This window comes from Jaculus jaculus, chromosome 4 (genome assembly GCF_020740685.1).
Source record: "Jaculus jaculus isolate mJacJac1 chromosome 4, mJacJac1.mat.Y.cur, whole genome shotgun sequence".
NCBI classification, from domain to species: Eukaryota; Metazoa; Chordata; class Mammalia; order Rodentia; family Dipodidae; genus Jaculus; species Jaculus jaculus.
The window spans coordinates 104,595,697-104,618,147 of record NC_059105.1 but is presented as its reverse complement, the minus strand read 5'-3'; the positions used below and the strand labels follow the sequence as shown (position 1 = coordinate 104,618,147).

Genomic DNA, 22,451 nt, shown 5'->3' with positions numbered 1-22,451 from the left:
ACATGTTTTTGTGACATACTCTATTACCCTCTATTGTTTCTACCTATCCTCTCCTTTTAGAATTTTTCTTCCTCTCTCTCAATAGTCCTCTTTCTACTTGAATATCATATATATATATATATATATATATATATATATATATATATGTATGTATTTTCTGAATAAAGAGAAAACATGTAGTATTCGTGTGTCAGTCTAATTTCACTTAAAATAATGATCTCTAGTTTCCTCCATTTTCCTATGAGTGTCATAATTTCTTTAATTTGTACTCCTTATATAAAACTCCATTGTGTATATTTACCACATTTTCTTTTTTTAATATATTTTATTTGTTTATTTATTTGAGAGAAAGAGGCAGAGAGAGAGAGAGAATGGGCATGCCAGGTCCTCTGGCCACTGCAAACAAACTCCAGATGCATGTGCCCCCTTGTGCATCTGGCTTACGTGGGTCCTGGAGAATTGGACCTGGGTCCTTTGGCTTTGCAGGCAAGCGCCTTAACCACTAAGCAACCTCTCCAGCCCTATTTACCTCATTTTCTTTACTCACTCGGGTGCTAATGGACATCTAGGTTAGTTCAATTTGCCTATAGTGAATAATGCAGCAATGAATATAGCTATGAAAGTATCTCTGTGGAGTCTTGACTTAGAATCTTTTGGATATATCCCCAAAAGTGATATATCTGGGTCATATGGTAGTTGCATTTTTTTAGGTTTTTGAAGAACCTTCTCACTGTCTTCCATAGTATCAGCATACATTTACATTCCCACTAGCAGTACATAAGGGTCTCTCTATCCCCACATGCTCACTTACATTTGTTGTCATTTGTTTTCTTGGTGGTAGACATTCTGACTGGGTGAGATAGAATTTCAAAGCAGTTTTAATTAGCATTTCCCTGAAAGGTATGGATGTTGAAAATTATTCCAAATATTTATTGGGCATTTGTAGTTCCTCCTTTAATTGTCTATTCATTCATCCATTTATTGATTAGATGATTTATTTATTTTTAGAATTCAATTTTTTAAAAATTAATTCCATGTCTGATGTATATTTTCAAGGATTTTCCAACAACCTATAGGTTGTCTTTCCCTTGTGCTGATTGTTTCCTTTGCAATGTAGAAGCTTTTTAATTTCACATAATCTCATTTGTCAGCTCTCGAGATTATTTTCTGTGCTATCAAAGTCCTTTTCAGAAAGTCTTTACCTATGCTTATATCTTGAAGTGTTCACTTCTGTAGCAGTTTCAGCATTTGGGATCTTACACTAAAGTCTGTGGTCTATTTTAAATTGATGTTTGTACAGGTGAAGTCTTAGGCACCATCTTTGGCTGATCTGAGCTGGTCTTGTCACTGGGCTGTGGCCCCTCCTGGTTGGGAACTTGTGGTTGAGTAAAGCATAAAGTTCAGGGACAGTCTACGCATCTTCTCTCACACCATTTCCCCCCCTAATGGTTAGAAGAAAAAGCCACATACTCACATGACTGACCATCTGCAAATTATCATCCTGGAGTCTGACTACTTCACTTATATGAAGTGGCTTGATTCCCTTAGTATACCTGTTTCATTTTCTGGCCTATAATATTAATTGTAAACAGTGGTACAGCCAGGTATCACTTAACAGTAGGGATATTTTGAGAAATATGTAGCTAGGTAATTTCATACACATCATAGAGTGTATTCACCTCAAACTACATGGAATAATCTACTACATCACTGGGACATAAAGTACACATAGGTGACATAGCCTAGTGTTTCCAGGGCTGTGAAGACATGAGACTAAATCAAACACAGGGGATCATATGGTCATCAAGGGATACAGGAAACAAGATGTGTGAGGCTATTGTGTACATAATGACACACTGATTTCAATAAACTTTTTTTCAACAAGTGTGAAAATGGTATAAGATAATGACAAAAAGCATAGTACAATAAATACATAAATCGGGCATTGCCAGGCATAGCGCACTGCTCACTGTTACTCGTGTTGTGCTCCTATGTGACTGGCAGCACAGTATGTGTGTTTACACCTGTGACCATACATACATGAGCGAATATATTGTGTTATGATGGTATGGTACCTAAAAGTCACTAAGTGACAGGGATTTCTTAATTCTACTGTAACCTGATGGGGCCACCATCATATATCTAGTCCATATTTGACCACATAATACAGCAGGAGTTGACTGAATTCTAAAGTAACAGGGACATCTTTTTGGCATTTATGAAAGCTTAGGAATGGATTATGAGAACAGGAAAAATGAAGGGTGGCTGTGGTGACTCCCACACTCTATTCTGTCTTCTTGCCAGTAGGCATTTTGAAGAGTGCTTAGAGTGCATTCTCAATGCAGAGTCCCATCCTGGATAGTCCATCTGGGTCCTCTGAAGGCATGTCCAGTTTCCATCAGAGAGCGTCCTCACCTTTGATGAATACCTCAAAGTGTGAATTCCCTCAGCCCCCAGTGCATGAACCTCTCAAATTGTCTCATGAATGTTACTGACTTTCATGAAATACCATTCTCCAGCCTGGGTGGGGGTACAGGACAATTTCCAACTGAGTGTTTCACTCACAGAATGGAGGCTCCTCAGGAAGTCACCTTCAGATCTACTGGGGGTCATTCCATCAAGCTGCTTTGGATGCCAGCTTCTAACAGATTACAGTCCCAGATGGCCCATCTGGTCTTGCAGCAGATGCCTGTGAACAAAGGGCATGATTTTGATGAGGTAAAGTTGAGGAAACAGGGAAATGTGGAAGTTGATGATGTTCTGTAGATTATTAAAGAAGTATATGTTTAGGAGGAGTTGTAAAACTAGAACCCAGTCCTTTCCAGGCATCCTTGGGGTAGCCCCCTACCTCTGGCAGTTGGTGGTTTGTCATCTCTTGGCTCCAGGGCTCATTGTTTTCACTCCCCCTCCCACCCTGCATACACTGTTTCCTGAGCATCTCCTTCCAACAGCCTGTATTCCAGAGTCACCTCCTAAAATCTCCTCCTGTTTCTGCCTCTCTCTCTTTCCATCTGTTTCTACTTTGTGTTTGATTGTGTCTATATGCCAGAGAATTTAAAAGGGTTATTCAAAGATTTATGTACTCCTGACTCTAAACAAATGTAATCGGATTGGGTTATTTCTCTTTTCATTTTTGGTGAAGCCAGAAATATAAAATATTTTATACTTGGCTGAATTGAAATATTATTTCATTAAATAAATAATAGAACTTGAAATTTGTTAATGTTTAATTTATTTATTTGAGAGAGAGACAGGCAGATAATAGAATGGGCATGCCAGAGCCTCCAGTCACTGCAAATGAACTCCAGACACATGCGTGACCTTGTGCATTTGGCTTATGTGGATACTGGGGAATTAAACCTAGGTCCTTAGGCTTTGCAGGCAAGTGTTTTAACTGCTAAGCCATCACTATACCCCGTGAAGCATGAATTTTAAAACACTAAGTGTATTATAGATTATGAGCCTTTTCTATTTGGGAATCTTTGCAACTATGATTGGAAAGAGAAGTTCAGAGATGGAGGGAAAGAAAGAGATTATGGGTGAAAAGAAAGGAAGGTTGACTTTTTCACATGTGAAAGTCTGAATGGAAAATATACCTTTCTTAGAATCTTTCCTTTACTTCAACAGTACCATACTAACCTGTTTCTTGTTTCCTTTTTGGTGTCTGTACTCATGGTGGGCTCTGAAAACCTCAGGATGAAGTTTTAACTGTGATTCGAAGAGTGGATGATAACTGGGCAGAAGGCATGCTAGGAGACAAGATTGGCATTTTCCCCCTCCTGTATGTGGAGGTAAGCTCATTAGCTCACTAACTCATCTATGTGCTAGTATTGTTTACCTTGACTTTGGATCCCCTTTCTGATGCATAATAACTCATAAGAGCCAAGATCACACAGCTGTCCGGTGCTTCCACCACATTGCTCGGGGCACATAAGGACTGCCTTGGCTGACGTTTCAGTGGTCCTGCTCAGGCTGGTTGTCATATTCTCACCATGGATCTGCGGTGTGGGTCTGAGCAGCTCTCCCCCATCCTCTCTCAGATACCTATGCCTTTGTTTCTCTGAGATTTTTCAAAGTCCTGCTTTTTGTGTCCTGATCCCTTCTTGTACTTTACATAGATCAGGCAACTCACCCAACACAAGCCAGCCAGAAGAGATGATCTGAAGCTAATTTAGACCTGCTTCCTGTCTCCTTTCTGTGGCCTGGAAGCATTCATTTTCTAGTAGTACCTCTGAGACAGTTGCTGAATGGGGACTGTGTGAACTGTGTGACTGCTCTGGACTATTTACTGTGGAGTGTTTGCCCAAGTATGTGTGTATTTGTGTGTGTGCATACATTCACATACACCATTTTTCAGTGCAAGACATATGTGGTCCACGTGCATGCTACATGTGTTCATGTAGTCACTGGGGTCAAACTATAAAAATCATTTTAGCTAAGACAATCACTTTCCTGTACTTACTGCTTTAATCTTCCCAAGAAGGTGGACATCTGAAATGATGAATGCCAACACTTTATAGGTAAGCAGACAGAGATGCCATAGGTTCTGGAGGGTGCCAGGTCCCACAGTAGATACATGGAGCCCATGCAGTCTGGCTCTAGTCTTCACCCTTCACTCTCCAGCTCCATATGTTCCCCCACCAATGACCTGTGTTCACCTGTAGTTCCTTGCTAGTGTAAAGGCCTGATACTTTTTCAAGTCATTCAAGGCCCTCTGTGGTGGTGCACTATTTATTTTTCAGTCTTATCTTTTACCACCTCCTCCACTCTCCCCAAATATTCTGGAACACATTTACTTGTGATAAGCTGCCCAGGAGATATGAGACCCTCCCCCAGAAAAGATAGTAAGTACACACACAGAGACACATACCCTTAATGTCTCTAGTCCTAGTGTAAGACCTATAGTTTCCTTGAATGCCTCCTGAAGTTTTCACACATTGTGTATTGGCTGCCCCTTTTCTCTGTGTCTTGCTGAAGATCAAATAACTTACTGCATGATTACCACATACTGTGTAGTCCAGAAGCCCAGAATCCAAGCTCCCATGTGTTTTTAGCTAGAGAAACATTTTCCCCATATCATACAGGGATGTCCAAAGACACAAACATTCACAGAAACTTTACAGTGACCCCCAAACTGAAAACAACTCCATTGTCTGCCAGCAGTACACTGGTCAATGGAGCCTGCTGTGAACATACAATGGAACACTATCCAGCAGGAAACATGAGCAAAGCTGCTGGCTGAGAAGAGGGGATGAATCACACATATTTTTGAAAGAGTATTCACTGAATCCATGGAAGAGCATACACTATAGAAAAGTGTTTATGAAGTCCAAAAGCAGACAGGGCTCCTCAGTAGTGAAGCCAAAGCAGCAGTTACCTTGGCGATCTGATAGTGAGAATGATTCTGGGATACTGAACATCCCTGTATCTTGGTCTTCAGTGGGTTGCACAGATGTAAAATAGCATACCCTGAAAGTGTTCACTTTTCTGTCAACTGCAATAACAAAAGCTAAGAAAACACCTTGCTGTAGGCCCCAAGGCACATAAAAGTAGTGTCTTCTATGTCAGACTCTATCAATCTCCTTTTTCCAGCAGGGTCTGTCAGGCATGTCGAGGAGATCACATAGCTCTGTCCTGGAAAAGACTGCACTGCCCACTGCCCAATATCCACTATAGCATCTATTGCCTCTGGGACCTTGGCTCCAATGCAGTTTGTGCTGAAGATTAAAAAAAAAAAAAAAAAACAAGCTGGTGTTTCCTGAGATTTTGTTGTTTCTGTACAAGCTCCCTTCTGAAATGCTGAGACACAGAGCTAAAGCCTGCTGTGACTCTCACCCATGTAACCCGCTAGGTGATGGAGCTTGGTAGACCAGAAAGCCACAAAGTAGTCTAGTCTGTCCTCCCTCTGCATTGAAGTTGCATTTGATTTGTGAGAGTCACAGTGGTGTGGCAAGTGAAAGGCTGGAGTTTTGGCTTTGGCCACAGCTCCACCAAGGGGTGCAGTTTGGGCTTCTGTTCATTCCCTTGTATTCATGGAGAAATGTGACCAGTTGCATTGACTTTGCACTTACAGGCATAGGCATGTCTTAACTCATTCTTGCATAACGTGGGCTACATGAGAGTCTTCCGTGCAGCCATTCCAATTGTGACCTCAAGCATGTCTATGGAAGCTCTAGGTTTGTGAGCAAGTATCTGTCCAGGGTCCTACCTGCTCACTCATTCAAGGAACTCATACATGGCCTCACTTTCCCATCAGTATGGTGCAGACCATGATGCTTGGCCCTCTGGTAGGTCCTAGTGAAAAAAATAAATAAATAAAACAACCATGCACCACAAACTACATTGAGCTCTCTCCAGCTGTGGCTTCTGCCTAGGCTTGCCAGGCAAGCACAGTGAGACAAAAATTGCAAACATGGCTGGAGCCAACATACCTTGTGCCGCTGGCAGCTGTGTTCTGAGAAGACAAATCCTGCCTCCAGAAATGGCTACTGCTCCTGGTGCATTGTAGAACCAGTCTTTTTGCCACCTTCTCTGCTAATCCTTCAGCTGTCAAGACATTCATAGTCATGGGTCCCCGGACTGCCTGTGCTCATGCTGCCCTCATCTGTTGTTCTTCCTTGTGCCCTTTCCAGATCCTTTGTTCTTTCTTCTTACTGGTTTTGTAATCAGTCACCCTCTGGCTTTCATCTGTATGCCAAAACTAAGGGTACTTAGTCTTCAGATGAAAGCTTGGCAGTGTACACTTTCCAGGAGCCTGGAGTGACCCTGTCCTGCTGTGACTGGGATGAAGAAAGGAGAAGCTCAGTCCATCATGTCCAGCAATGATAGGAATCTAAGGCATGGGACCAGAATTAAGTCCCAGCATTCAGCAAGGCCTTTCTTTCAGTCCTTGGTATTTGAGAGGCAGAGAAACTTGTCTTCATTTTGTCGCTAAGAATACCCTTATGCTAAAAGAAGTGAAGATGCTCAGCCTGGGGGAATTCCTCCTGTGTCACTGAGGAATTCTGAGATGGTGAGATTGAGCTGTAAGATCACTTGTGAGGAGCTCTTGGTTCAGAGTTGGTTCTGTCCTGTGGCAGGAATACTCACCTGAGCCAGCACAGTTCCTTTTCAGAAGACTCCAAAACAGTGTGTCCTTAGCCCATCTCTCAGATAGCCATGAGAACAACTTTCAGCTCTCACAGGCAGCAGTGGACCAATGAAGCCACTGAACCCATGAAGCAAGTCAGGGGCAGCCTAGACTTCGACCGAGCTGGCTCCCCTGATCCATCTGTGCATTCACTGTGTGGCCAGCCCTATCACATTCATGAGTTCGAGACTTATGCGTTCTAGGGTCTAGAGGCTCAGAGCACCTGGGGCCATCTCACTTGTTCTGGACTTTAGAAAGTAGGACAGATTATGGAGGAGGTTAGCTCCAGGAAGGGTAGCTATCTCATTCCAGGACTAATAGGAGCATGTAGGGGTGAATAGGGAATTTGGAATGACCACCCATAAGCCCTTGTTCTAGTGTCCCTACATTTGGGTGTTAAACTCGATGTTGCATTTGGGAAATTGCTGGTACTATTTATAGATCTTGGAAAAAAATTATGTTGGCAGAAGTAAAATCCTTATTAAGCCAAATAAATTTCCCTGCCACCCAGAATGGTACTATGCATTACTGTCAGTTTTATGAACCTCATCCAGCTGCACAGTGGACTCAGATCACCCTGCGAGGACTCAGATCACCTTGCTAGTTTGTTGGTGGCATAGTGGCTCTGCATTGACTATAAAGAGGCAATGTTACTTTGAACCCTGGTGTTTAAACACAACGTTACTGCATTAGGCAGCGACTCACAGGCTTGACTACTGGGAACAGCAGGCCTCTGCAGGTGAGCTTCTTTGATGTGCTCCGTACTGTGGGGAACTGTGGTGATGCTGAGTTCACCATCACACAGTGCCTGCCATCTCTGTCTTTGGTTAATTTTCAGCTCCTTGACTAGGCAGCAGAGTGTTTTCATGGAGGAAAGACAGGAGGGGACATGCATGAGTTGGGTTTCTTCTATATAAGTATGAAGGAAATGTGCATAATTCCTATAATGCCTGGGGCTGCACCTATAAGCTAACAGCAGTGCTTCCTGAACGAGGTCAGGAACTGTTTAGCTCAGAAGGATGAATTTGTAGCTAGGATGAAACATCCTTCTAGAGTCTCTGCATTGTGGATGAGGTCCTTGATGATCTCTGGGCATCTTTGTTCTATCGCACACCAAGCCTTGATGGGGAACTCTGACATGCACCTCTGAGTTTCTGTCCCCCTTTCTCATAGTTCTGACACTTGGCAAGGGGTTATTACCAAGATCCACACTCCTGGCCTGTTGAGAAAACACCTTGTCTTCAGTGAACACTTTCTGTTTAGAAAGGGTTGTGTGCAAGTTTGTGGCACTTGAAGATTTAACTAAAATGTTCAACCATGCGTGAATATTCTGGGAGGCTTTGTATGGCTTTCAATTCAACCACTTACTGCAAAATGAGAAAAGTCAGCTAATTCTGGCTTCATCTTATTTCTTCTCATCCCACTCAGAGGAACTCAAAGCCTCTCTTGCTTGCCTTTCAAGCCCTTCAGAGTGGGAACTAGTTAGTTTGAAGTACTGAGAACTGCCTTCCTGTGGAAAGTCAAGGTTTGTTTTATCTCATTTTCTAGATGTCTTGTCTTCAGTGATACTTTCCTTACTTTCTGCTCATAGGCTCCCTTAGCAACCTGCAGAACTCTGTCCAGATCTCTAAGAAATCATGGAGAAGAAAGTTAGCACTAGTGCACTCAGGGCTGGCCCCTCATTTAGCTGTGGCTTGGGGTCTAGAGAGAACATTGTCTTAACTTCAACCATGATACACCTGTCCACCTACTGCTGGCACTGAGCCACTGTCACCAGCTGGGAGGCTGGCTTGCTCCCTCTGCCATTGATTTCTGTTGTTGACTTCACTAAAACAGCAAGTTTCCACTGCTATCCAATACCCTCCACATTACCCGTTTGGGTCCACCAGGAAGTCACTATTCAGCTATTCATTTATTCATTCGTTTCTTGAAGATCTGCTGGGAGGTACGGCCAACAAAACAGAAGTGACCCATCTTCTAGACCACAGTCTGGTTAGTGGTCTTGGAAAGGGGAGAAGGTAGGTGCAAGGAGAAGCCCTTCTGGGAGGGCAGAGACTGAGATGCCTCACTCCCCATTTCTGCTCGAAGGTCCTAGCAGGGCCCATGGCTCTCTGACCAGATTCCCCACTACAGTTCTCCTCCATGGAATCTACCCAGCCCATCCCTGAACTCCTAAGCCCTGCTCACTGCCCTGCCCTGCCCTGCCCTGATGGTCCCTTACTGTTCTTCATCTGTCCTCTTGATAGTCCAGGCCTTCCGCAGTCTCAGCATGGAGACAGTGAAGGACAAGATTCCCCCACGTTCCAGCCCAGTGCAAATCTTCACCATGTTCTGGGCACCTCATTTAGTGGCCCAGTGCCTTAGACTTCTCATCTATGCAGTGGGAATGATCCTGTCACCTAACTCACAGGGGCGTTGGTAGTATAAAAACCAAAACATAGACGAGGTGCTCAGACCGCTCCTGGCATAGTGAGAACTCTGTGCTAGAGAATGTCATTCCCTCAGCTTCACCTTTTGTCATTTGGTTCTATTTAGACTCCTGTGTGTCCTTAGTCACCTTGTTATCACTGACGAGAACAGAAAGAAGCTCCCACATCCCATTGCAAAACTGTCTTTCAGTGTTGAAGTGGTTTTGATATCATTATTAGTATATATTAATTGTATAAAAGTGGTTTCATTGTGATATTTTCGTATATACAAATAACTTACTCCCATTACCCACTTTTCTCCCCTTCTTCTTCCCTAGTATTACCTTTCTGCTTTCACTTTTTTTTATTTTTAACTCTAGGCTCCACATATGAGGAAAACATATGATAGTCTTTTTTTTTTTTTTTTTTTTTTTTTTTTTTTGTTATTCAGGGCTGGGTCTCGCTCTAGCCCAGGATGATCTGGAATTCACTTGGTAGACTCAGGGTGGCCTCAAACTCACGGCGATCCTTCTACCTCTGCCTTTCGAGTGCTGGGATTAAAGATGTGTGCCACCATGCCCAGCATGGCACTGTCTTTTGAAGCCTGGCTGATTTTACTTAGCATCTTTCTTTAGAGGCTATAAAATGAATTTTAAAAGGAGAACTGTCAGTCCTTTTAAAATACACATTTGGAATGCAATTAACATTTCACTTGATATGAGGGAAAATAATACATGAGAGAATGAATTTCTAGTATCGTGTGGAGCAAGGGAGCCAATCTCAGCCATGTGGCATCTTAGATTTGTTTCAAATGTGTTAGAGAAACAGCAGAGGAGGGCAGGCAGCAATTTCAGGAGTACCTCAGCTTTTAGGAAAGTGAAATGCAGGGCAGAGCCTGGGCTAGAGTGGCCCCACTGAGATCAGGCATTCACATCTAGGAGGCTGGGCTGGCCTGAGCCTCAGCCAGCAGAGCACTTCCCAACTCCAGTAGAACTAGGTGTTTCTGCACATGCCACCTTGTACTCTAGGAGCAGGCTGCTATGTCCTAGACTGAGGCAGGTGGGGCCAAGCACAGAATAATAAGGTCAAATGTATGCCTGTGTTAACCTTTTGTTTTTAAGAAGAGATGAATGTATGGTCAAAACTCTGCTTTTATTTATCTTTCTTTTTTAATTTTTTTGTTTATTTTTTTTATTTATTTGAGAGCGACAGACAGAGAGAGAAAGAGGGAGAGTGAGAGAGAGGAGAGTGGGCACGCCAGAGCTGCCAGCCACTGTAAACAAACTCCAGACACGTGTGCCCCCTTGTGCATCTGGCTAACGTGGGGCCTGGGGAACTGAGCCTTGAACCAGGGTCCTTAGGCTTCACAGGCAAGCGCTTAACCGCCAAGCCTTCTCTCCAGCCCTTATTTACCTTTCTTATTGCTAAATTTGTAATGCAGTTCACCTGTTTGCCTATTCTTAAATGAGTAACTTTGGGGGAGATGTACTGGGTTATTGTGGTGGCTTCAGTGATAGCATTTATAATGCCCTTTCTTGACAGCTGAGAAACAAAGATGGGCCTAAGAGATGGTGACTGAAAAGTGAGCTTCATGGTACCTAAGTGTTAGGAAAAGCATGTACATCAAACCTGAGAGCAAAGCACCTTGCTAGTTCTTACCTGCAAAGCATATACACATGGCCAACTCCTGACAGGAGGCTTGTGACATAGTCCTGCCATCTATTAGAGATCAGTGCTGAGCAGTTATAACCATGTGGCTTCTTAGATTTGTTTCAAGTATGGTAGTGTAACAACAGAGGAGGCAGGCAGCAAATGGGCAAGTACTAGCCAGCAAAGTGCTGCCTGCTGCCTGGTGGAGGTCTCTGTCTCCTGGAGCATGTGATTTAAAGAACTAAGACTTCTCTGCTGGTGGGTGTCAATGCCATCCCACCTTCAAGTAACTTGTGTGGAAGGGACAAGTGTTCAGGGTTGGCCCCATTTCTAACCTCTGCCCTTCTATGACCAATGTAGCCCTGAGATGGCCCCAAACCACCTTATTTACAAATGGGACATCTGCCTGGATGGCCTAGCTATTGGTGGGCTATCCTCACCTCCCTGGAGTTCCACTGGCATTCCTTGTTACTGTGGGCTATAGTTAATCTCTTCTGGCCTTCTGAGCTCGGGCTTCCCAGAGTTCTTTTTCCTGCCCCTCCCCTCAACTGTGAGCCTCCCTTCTGGAGCAGAGACCAATCAGCTAAGAAAGAAGTAACCTTTGCTAGGTCTTCCTGGAACATCACATTCTAAATGTGCTTGCATTCACACAAACCTGGAAACCACCACTTTTATGGCCCTTCAGGCTTAGTACAAAATATGTTATTGTCAGGACTCCAAATCTCCCTATAGGCAAATGGATATCCCAGCCTAATAAACTTTTGTTTTCTTTGTCATGATTTTTTATTGCAAAATATTACATAGCTATTGTTCAAAGTTGGAATTTTAAAAAGTGTGAGGAAAATTAATATTACTCTTAATCCTAGCAGTATGTATGATTATATGTGTAAGAAAAGAGCAAAAAATTGCTGGTATATTATTCTATTTATTTCATACTTTTTCATGTATAAATCTATGCGTATTTGGAGAAAGTGTCAGGATATGCTATATTAACATTCTTTTTAAAAAATATTTTTCTGTATGTGTGTGTAAGCACACATGCCTCAGTGTACGTGTGGCAGTCAGAGGACAACATGGAGGTGTCTGTACTCCACGTTCATTGAGACAGTGTCTCTTGCTACTTCATACTTTAAGACTGCAAACATTACAGTAGCTGGTCCACAAGTTGTGGATTCTCCTGGCTGTGCCTCTCACTGCCATAGGTGCATTGGGATCACAGATGCATTCACTTTGCATCCAGCTTTACTGGATACTGGGGAATTGAACCCTGTCCAGTAAGTTTTGCAAGCAAGTACCTTTAACCACTGAGACATCTCCCCAGTTCTATATAAGTATTTCTCTCTTGTTTTTCTCATTAACTTGTTTCTCAATGACATTATTACAATAGCTTCAAAGTATTTTTTTTTTTTTACTCCCTATCGCCTTTTCTCAGCAGTTTTGGAGAATTCTGTTATGTCCTTCTGCTACTGAAGACTCTTCTAAATCCTTATCACAATCAGAGAAAGCTAAGACTCCCCAGAAGCTTGAAGTCCAGCCATGACCAACCCCATCATCCCAGCTTCACTTAAGCCCATGTGCCTGCTCCAGGCACTCTGGTGTCCCTCTTCCTCCCTCGATGCTTTAGCTGCACTGCTAACAAAGAGCCCCTGGACAGCCTGTTCCTGACTCTGCATCCTCTAATCCAGATGCTGGTGTAGCTGATTTCCTCCTCGACTCCGTTTCATTTGCAGCCTCTTTGCTCTGATACATACTCTTCTCATTCTTTTCTTCTTTGTATTTCTTGCCATCCTACACACTCTGTTCAATGAAATGCCTGCCTGCTTCTTGTCTGGTCTGGTTTGGTTTGGTTTTGCCATTGATGTACCTGCAGTACCCCACAATTTCCAGCTTGTGGTGGCTCCCAAATAGGCATGTTCCCCAGTGTCAGATGGTTTGTAAGGGTCCCCTCAACACTGGTCGAAGTACCTGGACATGGCTTTCCCATCTCATCCCACAGCTTCTTCATGGCTCATATTGTCTAAGGACTCTCAAATCCTCCTTTCTCATTTCTGTTTTATTTTTTGTTTTGTTTTGTTTGGTTTTGTTTTTGTTTTGAGGTAGGGCCTCACTCTAGCCTAGGCTGACCTGGAATTCACTATGGAGTCTCAGGGTGGCCTTGAACTCAATGGTGATCCTCCTACCTCTGCCTCCTCAGTACTGGGATTAAAGGCATGTGCCACCATGCCCAGCTTCCTTTCTCATTTCTAAGGAGCTCATCAGACCCTAACGAGACTGGCAGAGGCTTCATATCTATCTTGACTTTTCATCAGCTCTCACAGTCATGTTTCTTTATTGTAGACCCTGGACAAACATGGCATCCACACATTACATATGTTTATAGCATTCATATCATGTACTAGCCTGTTCCTGCAGTGCCTAGAAACCCCTGTGTTGTTTTTGTTCTTGCCTGTAACCATTCAGTGTGTTTATTTTTTCTGCTTCCCTATCTTTTCTCAAATCATGCTGCCCTTCCATTTGAATGTTAAGTTACTTACACTCTGGGTGGTTTTTAAGCTCCTGTGTGACCATGGAATGTATCCCCAAGAAAACCTCTTTCTGTAAAAACATGCACCTGCCATCTGTTCCCCAGTACAGCTCCCAGCTTACACCATGTGCTCAGTGGGCAGCTGTGGTGAAGCTCGTGAGCTCTGACTCGGGACTTAGACTACCAGGATCTACAGCCTCCCAGCTCAGGCCACCCACCTGCTGTGGGCTGCTGTGTCCACATTCACAAAGTGGTGCACAAGTTATAGCTCCAAAATCTCTTGTCTGCTTGTCTGGTTTTGTCTTATTTTGGTTTTTTCCTACAATGTACCTCAAATACCCAGAAGAGCTTCTGGCATGCAGCAGGTACCTGATAATTGTGTGCTCTGTAACCAGACCTCCCATCTTCTGAAGGCCCAGTCTCAGATGTGGAGAAGGGCTTAGCACACTAGACTGTACTCATTAGGCAGATAGTACATCATGCATGTGTAATACATAGATGGTACTGCATCCATGCATTGGCTGTTTTCAACCACCTACTTTTGCCAGTACTAAGTTATTTAATCATCTGTAAACTGCAATGGTTGATAGATAATTAAGTAAGATCTAGTTCTTAAACTCCAATTATCAGTTCAGAGACCTGAGGGCTTCATGCCCTCAGACGTTAAGGAGTGTGGAGAGGGGATTGTCACTTACAGGTTCTCCCAGTAGTAAAATATTTTCTAAAACTGAATGTTGATGCAGTACAAGGTTGGGATATCAGGACTGCAATAGCAGTGTGGTTGAGTGATGTTTTGCCTGGTGTCCTGTGAACCATAGCCAAGCAGGCCATGCCTTTCAACCTCACGGCCACATAAGCCTGGCTGGCTCAAGTGTTGTTCAGACCTTGGGGGTGAGTTTTCTGCTTGAGCAGCACTACATCTAGAATGAAGACCACCCATGTAAAGTTGCATAAGCAAACAAACACCAATATGTATGCCACTCAACAAGACCCCTCAGCCATCAGCTAAGGCTTGAGGGCCCATGAGCACCAACGCCTCTGTGAGCATCTCTTACCCCACACTCTGCAAGGCTCCTCAGCCATCGCTGAGAGGGGCACCCAGTGGATGGAGCCCTGTGACTGAAGGGGATTATTGATTTATCATGGAGAAATATTCTTGTCCTACCCATGTCAAGAGCCTTTGGTCTTTCTTGTTTGTTTGTTTGTTTGCTTGCTTGCTTGAGGTGTGTGTGTGTGTGTGTGTGTGTGTGTGTGTGTGTGTGTGTGTGTGTTATGTGCATTCCCTTGTGGCACCCCATGCCCTTGCCTACGACAGCGATGCTGGCCTGCCACCGCTGGAGCAGAACATCAAGTATCTTACCCCATCACTCTTCCCATTCATATTTTGAGCTGAAGTCTGTTGCTGATATTGGAACTTACTGTTTTTCATGAGTCCAACAGATTCCTTCATCTCTGCTCCCCTTTGTTAGACAGAGGTTTCTGGTGTACTTGGCCATGCTCAGATATTTATGTAAATTCTAGAGATTCTAACTGGCAGGAAGCACACTTAAACCCTGAGTCATATTTCTAGCCGTTTTAGTTTTTGAAAATGTATTTTTATGGACAATTTTTATACACATGTATAATGTATTCTGGTCATAATCACCTCCCATTATCTTCTCTTTCCCCTTCCTCTGTCCTTCCCATTGAATCTTTTCTTCACCCCAACTAGAGCCTCTCCTAATGTGATGTCTTGTGTGTGGTGTACATGTGTGTATGTGTGTATGACTTGGACCCACTGAGTTCAATCAGGGTTGCTGGCATGTGCATGGGTTGGGGTTTACCAGAGTATATGCAACTTACCAGTAGCTATACCACAGAACATAATTATCTCTCCTCCCCCAGCAACCATTAGCAAACACACACACACACACACACACACACACACACACACACACACACCTGCCTGATGCTTATGCAATGCACAGCTAAAGCTGTGTCTGCCTTTGTTGTAGGAGCTGTTTGATTTTAAACATTGCTTACCCCACTGGCTAACTTTGGCAGCATGATCCCGGTCTGACTAGTGCTCTGTAGCCACTAGTGACAGGGAAGGAGGATGAAAAGCAAAAACAGATGACAGAAAGCACAGGAATTTGCTAGCTAGTGGAGTGTGGGCCAAACATGGAGCCATCTAGGAACCAGAAACCCAGTATGTCTATCATACTTATGTAGGCCAATGGCCTCTCAGGTGGGTCCCCATCACATCCCTCCAGTGCTCCAGACATCACTTGTCCTTTGTGCAGCTTATAACTTCAAGGATAGAGGTTTCCCTCTCGAGAAGAATTTGTTCACCTAGCAAGTGCTCAGAAAGTATTTGTTTTGTGAATGGAAGAGGGTCAGTTCAGCATGGAGTTTCCCAGAAGAGCTAGGATCTCTTATGTAAAATGCTTGAAACTAGAACTTCATAGGTTACAGAGGTTTACATAGACTTTGCTGGCTGAGCATCCCTCATTTGAAACAGAGGCATCTGAGATGCTCCAGTATGTGCAACTTTATATGAAAAGACACTCAGGGTATATTAGAGTTCAAAGTCCTTAGTGAATAAAAGTTTAGCAAATGCCCTCCCACCCAAACCATAGCTGGTATCTTCCTGGTCTGAGAATGTGCCTGACCTAATTTTCATGCATGCATTAAAAAAAAAGCCTTTAAGAGACCTACATTTGACTCTCTAAAATGAAATCATGCTCTTCCATATGCCAGGGCATACTTTCCCCTCCATGAACATATTACTTTTAACTAAAGATGTGGTAAAAGTCTGAATGGTATTCCTGTGCTCTTCATTAGTGAGGAAATCTCACGAGACTTGGCAAAAAGATTGAACATTGGTGCTCATTCCACTTGTTTTCTGTGGTTTTGGATTAAGTTACTTAACTCTCTGAGTCTCATCTTCCTCATCTGTGCAATGACTGTGTTGCTATTTCCCTTGGTGGTTGATAGAAGGTCAGGTGAGTGGGTGTGGGAATGCAGATGAGCTCAGATGCTCTTGGCAAGGGTTCATCAACAGGATACCTGCTTCTGATCTACCAAATCATTGACCAAGAGCCCTTGACTTGGTGCCCTTTGCCCTCAAAGGTTCTGGATCTGTTCTACAGACACGTTTGAAAGCTCATGAGAATGAGGAGAGCCAGCATTGGGAGGGAGCTTTCCCTTTGCATTTACTTGCTATGGAAGGGCAATACATTACCATTAGGCTCACTGTGAAGAGAAGAAGGTATGTATTCTGAGAGCCACTATCCCCCACCCACCACCCGGTCCTAAGTCCAGTCTGAACTGCCCAAACCAGGACATCACAGCAGGAGAGAAGCTTGTAGAAGCAGCTTGGCTCTAGCAAAAAGCCTTTTGTCACAGATGCACGATGGGCCAACCACACACTACTGAACTGCTTCTCTATACAAGGGCCTTTCATGGCAGTGGGAGAGCCCACCTCAGGGAAGTCAGGGACAGTAATGCTACAGGTGATAGTAAAGAGATCATTGCTTGGAGGCAGACACTTATTTCATCTTTAAGCTGTGGAATCCACTTGTCATAAATGGGAATTGATTTGCCCTCACTACTCCCTCCATGTTCCTGGACTGCTAAGACAGGGAGGAAGCATGTTTCCCTCCACCACCTTCTGCCAAAGGGGTGCACCATGATTACTGTGAGGTGACCCATGGTACTACCAACTTGTACTATTGGTGACTTTGGCCACCAATGGCAAGAGAGGGCCTGGAAGTTCACACTGTTGCCCACAGCTCATGCTGTGATTATGTGTGTCCTGGATGTGTATAGCTCAACTTGCTGGTATCTGCATTTCGTGATTCTGAAAGTGAAATTTTTGTTAGCAGCATCACAGAGGCACTGAGACACCACCTTCCCCACCTCTAGGAAGGAAGTGAATCCTGTCAGCTCTTTTATGATTATTTCTCCATAGTGATGGTAATGGAGGTAGGGCACATGGGGATGATATAAGATGTGTTCTGATGCAAGTAAATAAAATGTGTCTTACTTCTCTGTATTCTTTGGGGTTCTGCTGGGCAAGGGATGAGAGACTGAGGTCCAAGAGGCCAATCCCTAGGTATTCAGGGCACCCCATGTGGCCACAGGAAGGACTTAGCACTGGTTTGTTCTTTGAGAAGCTTTTCTGAGGGGGAAAAACAAAAAACAAAAAACAAATAAAGCCATAAATCAGAGCAACACATCTATTGTAGCTAGAAGAAACATTCAAGGGAAATAATCCAGGATTGAGATCACAGGGGTTTGGAATCTGGGGTAAGGTTTCACGCTGTCCCTGGGGAGAGACAGGAGTGGAGTGCCATATTCTGTACTAGTGGTTAGGTCTCAGGGCAGCAGGAATGTCCAGGCAGGCTGCAGGTGCATAAGCACTTGGCTTGCCTGAGAAAGCAAAGGTAGGCTACACGGAGGCAATTTCCCTCCTCTGATGCAGAGCCTTGGGGAGGCTGTTGTAGCTGTTTTAACTCTCAGAGGTGTTGGCAGCAGTGCCCCTCTAGACATCTGCCAAGAGATCCTGGTGCCTCACAGGACAGGATTTCCCCTGCCAGTTCTGATACCAGATTTTGTCCCAGTTGGACTGAGATCCACATTACAGTTGTGTGAAACCTGCCTCATTTCCAGTCTATGCAGGGGCTTGTCAAAGAGATAGGAGCCATATGTAGGGCATGTTACATCTGCCCTTGCCCAGCTGGCCTGAAGAGACATATAATTAATTCCTCCTCAGATGACCTGAGAGTCTACGGCTGTGTCCTCACTGGCTTGGACTCCCTGTCTGATCTTTCCTTTCTTTGTTTATTTCCTTGATACATTGGCCTGCACTCTCCCCTGAGTCCGAGGTAGTCTCCCAGGCCTTCCTGGGTCCCTTTACCCCATGAAGGCATCCAGCTGCATTCTTTGCTCAAGGGCCTCTATGGCACATACAGTAACACTTAGGGTTATGCTGCCCAGGGACCATGTGGGTCCCCAATCTCCAAGTAATCCTGACAGGTGAGTATGCTGGCCCTACTTGCACCCAAAGGCCCACCACAGTTTCTGTTTGGCAAGGAGAAAGCAGAGAGACGGCTGGAGTGTCTCATGTTTCACTCTGTGCATCCCAGGGTGTTTCCACCCAAAGGGCCAGCTGGCATTTACTCAGCCTCTTCTACTTCAGAAAAGATGGGGGAAGAAAGGACAGCATCATATAGGACTTTGCCTAGCCTTTACTGCTGGCATTTGTTTAGCCTATCTTGTGATAATCCTAAACTGATTCTACCTTCATGTTTTCTTTCTGGCTACTCTGTGCACTCAGTAAATAGCTACTCCTCCTCCATTCTGTTAAACTGCTGCCAATTCCCCTGCTAGACATGAATTTCAACTGAACCAAATATAGCCTCAGAAGAACACTGTGTATGACATGCTCTCCAGCAGGAGTCGTGCCTTGTGTGCAGAGAACTGACCTGTCATCAACCTGAGCCCCATTGGACTCACTACACAAGCACAGAGGCTTCTTCCTCCCTCAGCTGGTACCCATGAAGCTTCTTGGCACATAGACCTGCCCATTCCGAATGCTGACATAGCTGACTCCTATGCCACCCAGGCCTTGGCATGGTCCTGAGAGAGGCCTGACCTCATTACCTGGAGTCTTCATTTCCAGTTATTGCAGACTACAGAGTACTCACTAGCTGACACACTCATCCCATGTCTCCAGACAAATGCCACTCAGAACCAAACTTTTGCCAAAGGCAAATTCAGCTTTAAAAAGCACCTGCTATTTGTGAGGTACACTGGGGGAGACATGGAAAGGAACTGTGCTATGAGTCTTTGCTAAATGGTTTTAGAAGATAAGAGTACTGGCCTCATTGCTCAGACATGGAACTTGACAGCCTGAGACTTTTCGATGGCTCATGCTAACCTGAGTACACTCCTGACTGTCAGTCGACATGGCTAAAAAGTTCATCTCAGGACATGGCTCAGTCGGGTGGGAAAGTGCTTACTTTATAAGCATAAGTACCTGATTTGATCACCAAAGCCCACATTAAAAATCTGGGAATTGTGGCACTCACCTTTAGTCCCAGTACTTGGGTAGGAGGATTTCCAGGAGTTTGAGACCAGCTTGGAGCTACAGAATGAGTTTCAGGTCAGCCTGATGAAAAAGACCCTGCCTCAAAACAAAACTGGGTATGATGGTACACACCAGTAGTTCCAGTGCTGGGAGGAAGCAGAGAAAGGCAGATCCCTGGGATTTACTGGCCAGCCATCTAGTCTACTTGATGAGCTCCAGGCCAGTGAGAGACCCTTTCTCAAAAAAAAAAAAAAAAAAAAAAAAAGGTGAATGGCACCTAAGGGCAATGATACCTGAGGTTATCCTATGGTCTGTATGCATACATGCACCCTGCCACAAATATGAATAAAAATGTACCTTTGGTCACAGGTTTCAAGTTCCTCAGAGTGGCCAGCAGTTGAAAGACAGACAGGAGCCCATTGTGGAGCAAGTGAAGCAACATATCTAGCTCGCAATGTCCTCTTGTCCTTCCACTCTGCTGCACTGTACACTGCACCCAGAAAGGGCATGTCACTGAGAAAGATGGGGATCAAGATGGCTGCCCTCGAGAGCTTTCCCCTTGCTCTCTGTGCCTTTCAACAAAATCCAGAGGGAACTCCTAGTTTCCAGGGAGAGAAAGATCTGATGGTGTGAACAAATCCGTTTCCAAGTTGGAACTTAGCCAGGGCTTGGGGCAGAGAGCAGGATGCCTGGTGGCTGTGACAGTTTTGTAATGAAGCACCTTCTCACTTTTTTCACCTAGCTCAACGACTCGGCCAAGCAGCTCATTGAGATGGACAAGCCATGCCCAATTGCTGCCACTGCCTATAGCTGTGATGCTCCTTTGCCTTCTGACTCCAGCGCAGCAGCCAACGTGGTCTCAAGTCCCACCCTAAGTAGCTTAGGTGCGGTCAGCGCTTTTCAGCGGCGTGTGGACAGCAAGAAGAATGCCAAGAAGCGCCACTCCTTCACTGCACTCAGTGTGACACACAAATCCTCGCAGTCTTCCAGCCACCGACACTCCATGGAAATTAGTGCTCCCGTGCTGATCAGTTCCAGTGACCCACGTGCTGCAGCCAGGATCGGAGAGCTTGCCCATCTGTCCTGCATTGCACCCACCCAGGTAATTGCATAGCCCAAGACCAGTGTTCATGGGTTCTCTGGGGTCCCAATCTCACTTCATGCTGGCAACTTTTATTCCTGTACTTTCATAAAGGAAGTCATCCTGGAACTGCCTCTGGTGGCTAGGTGCCTCCTCATGGACTGATATAGGGCACCAAGAACTTTGTAAGTGCGTGTGTGTGTTCTCACTGGTCCCAGGACAGAGCATTGGAGTAGCATATTCTTAACTTAAGAAAGAGTTTCTCACTTCTTGACACTCAGTGTGGCTTTTTGTTTGTGGTAAAGGTCTTGGGTAGGACATTTTGAGCATTTCCAAAGCTTGCTCATGTCCCTTTCAGCAGATAAAAAGCCAAAACTCAGAACTAGAATGTGCTAAATTGTTTAGTACTTTTATAGCTACTATTTCTGTACATTCTTCTATCTCTAAACCTTATACTGATTACATTTCCACTAGTTTCTTTGTAGATTTAGGTAACCAAAGAGGACTAGAACACATAGAATAAGTAACTATCTGCAGCCTGAACAAACCTGTCAAGCTGGGAAAGTTTCTCCTATATGGATGCAGAGACTGGAACCAGAGAAGAAGGGGCTCTCTGGTGACTCACATGATGATCACATAACCACAGTCCTGTGCCACCATCCTTCCACACTGAGATGGAGGAACACATAATGTATCACCGTGGGTGTGGGGCTATGCCATCCCAGCCCATCCTCCACCAGAATAGAGCATTTGTGCACAGGAAGAGAGTTAGAGGGCCCATTCCTGCCCACTCTGCACCTTGTCACCCCAAGGTCTACCTGCTAGCCCTACTTTCCCTTCCCTCCAGGGTCACCTCTGTCTTGACCATGCCTCACAGCAAGGAAACCAATAAGCAACTGTGCTTGATTTTTTTAAGATTTCACTTACCTTGGAAAATTTATAGAGAATAGTTGTTTTTATAAAAGAAGTTATGCAATTATTTTAATTAATTTTTTGAGACAGGCTTCCACTGAATATTCCAGGCTAACCTTGAACTTTTACCAATCATTCTGCCTCAGCCTCCAAAGTTTAGAAGGCAGGAGATACTATGCCTTTGTTCCATTTATCTTTGTTAGCTAATCAGCTTTCATTTGTTTCCCTAACCACCTTTTTAGACTGTTCAAATATTTGTCCTCATTTTCACAGTTTTAATTCTTTTCTTTAAAAGGTTGTACTCTTACACTTCCTTTCCCCTGGCCCCATTCCACTGAGGGCCTTCCTCTGATGGGCTGTTGGTGAGGATGGCTCTTTAAAAATTAAATACTGAACTTTTAGAGAATGGCAGTTTGGTCTAGATGTGCATCATCAGCCTCAAAGTGTCCCTACCAAGATACACACATATATACTGCACACATGTACACCTGTGCACACATGTGCACCATGTGCATGCCCACATACACCCTCATGCCCATGTGCACACACACACACACACACACACACACACACACACACACACCTATCTGCACACTTTTACCAGCACATGCACCAGTGCTGGTCTCATCTGAGGCTAAGGCCAAGGTCTGCAGTAGGCACTATGGTGACTACAG

General features: G+C 44.4%; 1 protein-coding gene across 2 annotated transcripts in view; it reads left to right on the top strand.

Moving 5' to 3' along the window:
- The window catches only part of Sh3rf3 (SH3 domain containing ring finger 3), a 335,504-nt gene that overhangs the window by 225,712 nt on the left and 87,341 nt on the right, over positions 1-22,451 (top strand). The window contains exons 3-4 of one of the 2 annotated variants that reach the window (XM_004651809.2): positions 3,696-3,791; positions 20,527-20,886. In XM_004651809.2, coding sequence (XP_004651866.2) covers positions 3,696-3,791; positions 20,527-20,886 — 456 coding nt within the window. The remainder of the gene's footprint in view (positions 1-3,695; positions 3,792-20,526; positions 20,887-22,451) is intronic. The other variant, XM_045147152.1, reaches the window with a different exon arrangement.